The sequence below is a fragment of the Lepisma saccharinum genome, chromosome 12, assembly GCF_977018435.1.
Source record: "Lepisma saccharinum chromosome 12, izLepSacc3.1, whole genome shotgun sequence".
NCBI classification, from domain to species: Eukaryota; Metazoa; Arthropoda; class Insecta; order Zygentoma; family Lepismatidae; genus Lepisma; species Lepisma saccharinum.
In genome coordinates, this window is record NC_139240.1 from 3,952,994 (window position 1) to 3,957,668 (window position 4,675).

At 39.0% G+C, this 4,675-nt stretch overlaps 1 protein-coding gene across 1 annotated transcript; it reads right to left on the reverse strand.

Moving 5' to 3' along the window:
- Nucleotides 1–2,483: 2,483 nt before the first annotated feature.
- LOC145996561 (uncharacterized) lies at nt 2,484–3,209 on the reverse strand. The gene has a single exon (XM_083133060.1). It carries the CDS (start codon nt 3,207–3,209, stop codon nt 2,484–2,486), a length of 726 nt encoding a protein of 241 aa, XP_082989186.1.
- Nucleotides 3,210–4,675: the final 1,466 nt, after the last annotated feature.

Sequence of the window (4,675 nt, forward strand, 5' to 3'; positions counted from 1 at the left end):
AAGAAAGAAGAATTAAATATTCCAAATGCAGGCATCATCATTTTTCTTTCTTCACAAAAGAATTATCGGGCTGAATTTACTGTCTAAAACCACTATGTTCTGTCACCAAGTATCAAAAATCTGTGGTTATTTTATTATATGTTAGGTGGTGAGTGAAATAGTTGTTGCAAGTTACCTTTTAAACCCAGTACATGTGTAGGAAAAACTGCGTATAAGCTATCTCACTCTCTCTCTCTGTCTGTGTCTTATTTTCGTCAGGTGGTCGTGTCGATCGCTAGTTGTATGTCACAGTTTAACCCGTAATAGGTAATACTTTTACATGAGGTAAGTTAGCATACTCTGCTAGGGTGTTTCGTGTGTATATGTTTCAAGCCTCTAGCTGTAGAGCATTAGCTTTAGCCTATTTGCAAAGTGTAAGTTTGGTAACTGCTCATAGAAAGCAGCTCAAACAGTGTTGCTAGCTGTAGGTTAAATTTCCCCGTCATAAAATATAAAAACAATTGCAAGAGGTGAGTTGCTTATACCCTATCTGGAAGGCTTGGTGTGTGTGTGTGTGTGTGTGTGTGTGGCTTATGTCGTAGCTTAATTTAGTTTGCAATAGATCTTGTGTGTTGGCCCTTACAATTGATATAGCTGCCTTACTCTGTAAGGCATAGTGTGTGTGTGGGTGAGCGAGTAAGGTTAGTTTAGTTCACGATAGATCGACCTGTCACGCTATGCACTACTTTCTGCCTTTGAGCCACTTGTAAGGCTATATGTGGGTGGGTGAGTGAGGTTAGTTTAGTTCACAATAGATCACACTTTTAATTTAGACCATAAAATTAATCAGAAATATTAACTGTACTTCAAAAAGTAAAAGTGTGTGTATCTCATGTCGAACTAGAAATAAAGAAGTCAAACATTAAACATGCATGCAGATTAATTAAGCTGTAAGGTTAATTAGCCCCCTTCCCCCAAATCGTATTACATACATACATACATGTGGAGGACGTGGCGTTACAAGAGCCCCTGCCTCCCAATATTGCTTAAGAGGTTTGGTTAGCATGCAATAGATCAGTATGCTAGAAAAAACAGAGAAGAAGAGGGGGGTAAGAAGAGCAACACCACTATTGCCAGTTAGAACGTGTTAGATCATAGTCATTTGTCACCAAATCTTCATCGTATCATCTTAGAAGGCTACGCTGTCACTCCTATTTGTAGGTTAGCCTCGCCTGTGAAATATCATATAGCAAAATGTTTAAAAAACAAAAGGTTTGTGAAGCGACTAGTCAGTGTTGCCAACTCCTATTTGTAGGTTAGCTTCGCCTGTAAAATATCATATGGTGAAATTTTTTTGGGTTGAGTTGGCAACACTGAGACCCACTTGAAGTTTGTCAAGCGGCTGATTATATCTCACTAGACCGTATCAGTGTTGCCAAATCATATTTGTAGGTTAGTTTCGCATGTGAAATATCATATAGTGAAATTTTCGTGGGCTGGCAACACTGAGCCCCACTTGATGTTGGTGAAACGCATTTAGTTGCCATGAAAATTGCACTAAAATATCGTTGAAAACTACAAAAACAATAAAAAACTCGTCATAAAAGGCTATCACTGAGGTTAAATTGTAAAAAAAAATAGACCCACTTGATGTTTGTGAACCGGGCTGATAACACTACTCGGTCTACTTCCGGTCCACTTTCTGTTTACTTCCAGTATACCCCCATGCACACTCACGCACACCCATGCAAATTTACTTTCGGTCTACTTCCGGTCTACTGCTATTGCATCATGTTGCGCAACAAGTTATTACGCTACATTGCGATAGCTCGTAAGGATAAACTATTGCATCATGTTGCGCAACAAGTTATTACGCAATATTATGATGACCCTGTATCTCATGTGTTGTTTTCTGATTGGTTGGATTATGACGTAATGGGTGTTTTCTAATTGGTTGGATTATGACGTAATGCGATGCCGTGTTGTTTTCTGATTGGCTCACTGTTTCTGATGTTTTCAACGCGGTCCGCGCTTAGGTTATTTAAATGCGAAAGCATTACAGATCAGTCAGTATCGTGAGAGTGTTTGAAGAGTGCGGACGCGTTGTTCCAGTGCTGCTCATAATTTTTTTGTTAAAAGTTAAGTATTTAATTTATTTTAAAGCTACATAGTTCATAGTAATTTCGATCAGCTTGAGTTTTGGTGTGATCATATGTTACTTGTTGTCTCCGGAAATTCTGTATAAATAACATAGCTGAAAATTTTATCGTAATAGTTACAATTATTTTATTTTGAAGGTGGTTCAAGTCGTTTTTCACACAGATTGAATTTGTATGAATTTGTATTTGTATTGCATTTTGTATTTTTTTCGAGAAAATTTATATACAGGGTGACACATGGGAACCGGACGTTTTTAAAATGAATATTAGTCTGTTAATTGTGAAGGAAAAGTAGTTATAATTGTGTCAGAATGGAGAACAAGAGTTGCCATTTGATTACATTGGTTACCTGTGGAAAATTATATCAATCAGGTGACGGCCATCCATTTGAATGCAAAGTTCAACTCGTCGCCAGAAAGCATTCATAACCCTGCGTAACACCTCTTGGTCAATCGCACGCACCTCCTCTGTTATGGCATCTTTCAACTCCATTAATGTCCGCGGGTTGTGGGCATAGACATGTTCCTTGAGGTACCCCCAAAAGAAAAAGTCACAAGCGGACAAATCTGGGGATCTGGGCGGCCATGGCACGTCACCGAAACACGAAATGAGGCGTCCAGGGAACATGTTCCTGACAACTGCCATTGATGCATTAGCGGTATGCGCTGTGGCACCATCCTGTTGAAAATAAACATTATGAATGTTTATTCCTAGTCTCTGCAGTTCCGGTTGAAAGAATGTTTCCAACATGTGGACATATCGTCTTGAGTTCACTGTGACCGTTCTGCCATTCTCTTCAAAAAAATACGGCCCAATTACGCCTGAAGGGGTAACAGCACACCAAACTGTAACTCGCTCTGAGTGTAGGGGTTTTTGCTGGATGTTGTGAGGGTGTTGGGATGCCCAGTAACGGAAGTTCTGTTTGTTCACTACACCATTTAAGTGAAAATAAGCTTCATCGCTCATCATCACTGCAGCATTTGGGTCCTCTTCCATAATCACTTGCATACGAACAGCGAAATCTTCACGAGCTGCATAATCCGTAGCTGTAGGCTCCTGAACCACCAACATTTTGTATGGATGGAAGTGTAAATCCAACCGTAACATTCTTATTACACTCTCACAGTTGATCTGTAATTCACGCGCATGTTGCCGTGCGGATCGACTGGGGCTCCGATTCATTGCCCCTCTCACTATGTTGATTGAATTTTGAATTTGATTTTAAAATTGTGGGAGCGTCAGCACTTGGCTATTTTGCTCCAGTCACATTATACGGGGGCCAGCACCTTATCATTACAAAGAACAACTCTAACGTTGCATAATTAAAAATCTTAAAATGTTCTGACTTTCGTTAAAAGCTGAGGCTGCAAAGGGGCACTCAGCACACATAAGGACAAAAGAACAGGACAATACAAACAAAATTATACTGGCCATGGGGCCAGTCGCCAGAGCCTCGTTAGTCTTCAGTCCAGGGTGTACTAACGTGGAAGTGAGGTTGACATTTGGGTGTACTACGTGGAAGGTCACCCCTTACTATGTTGATGTTTTCTGGAGTCCTCACAGTTCGAACAGGGCCTGGAGGCTTCTTCTTCATGATGCTTCCTGTTGCACAATACGATTGAACCCATCTCAGGATCGTATTCCGGCTAGGAATTGCGCCATGCCTACCAATATTGAAATGACGACGAAAGATTCGTTGTGTTGTGACAATACACTCATTATTTCGCACATACGTTTCATGTGCAAACACGCGATGTTCAACTGTCCACTGCTCCATACTGTTTCATGCCTGCAAAGAAAAAGAATACACTACTGAAATGGCATGTTATGCAAAACAAATTTGCTACTCTACTATTGCTATATAACTCCTCATGGCTGAGTCCTGTTCATTTCAAAAACGTCCGGTTCCCGTGTGTCACCCTGTATAAATACCAGAGCTGAAAAAAAATATTATAATTATAGCTATTGTCTTTTTTAAGTTACATTCTATCAATTATCGTAAGTTTAAAAGAATCTTATTGAATTTTTACTTGATTGTGCATCTTATTGTTATTTACTTAAAGCATATTAAAAAAATGTCATCTACCACTTTCATCGAATGTGCTATTTGTGGAAAATTAATGTCCAAAACTAATATTAGCAAGCGTAGGGCAAGATGTAGCGAAACAGGTTCGAAAATAAATCGTTTGTTACCTACTAAGCCTTGTACTCAAAGTGGAAAAATAATTAGCATTGCACATGTCACCTACTAAGCCTTGTACTCAATGTGGAAAAATAATTAGCATTGCACATGTAAGTAAACACATGAAAATTTGCAAAGCATCAACCGGACATGGAACATTGAAAAGAAAAATTGATCATCCTGAACCTGAAGATTCTACTTCTAAACAAATTAAGATGTCTAATGACCAAAAGCCGATTAGATCTGCATTCAACAACCAACTCTTGGATTTTTGTTTTACTTCGAACCCACGCTGTGATATTTCTAGTTTCTTGAGTGAAATAAAAACATCTATCATAAATATTCTGAAAAATAA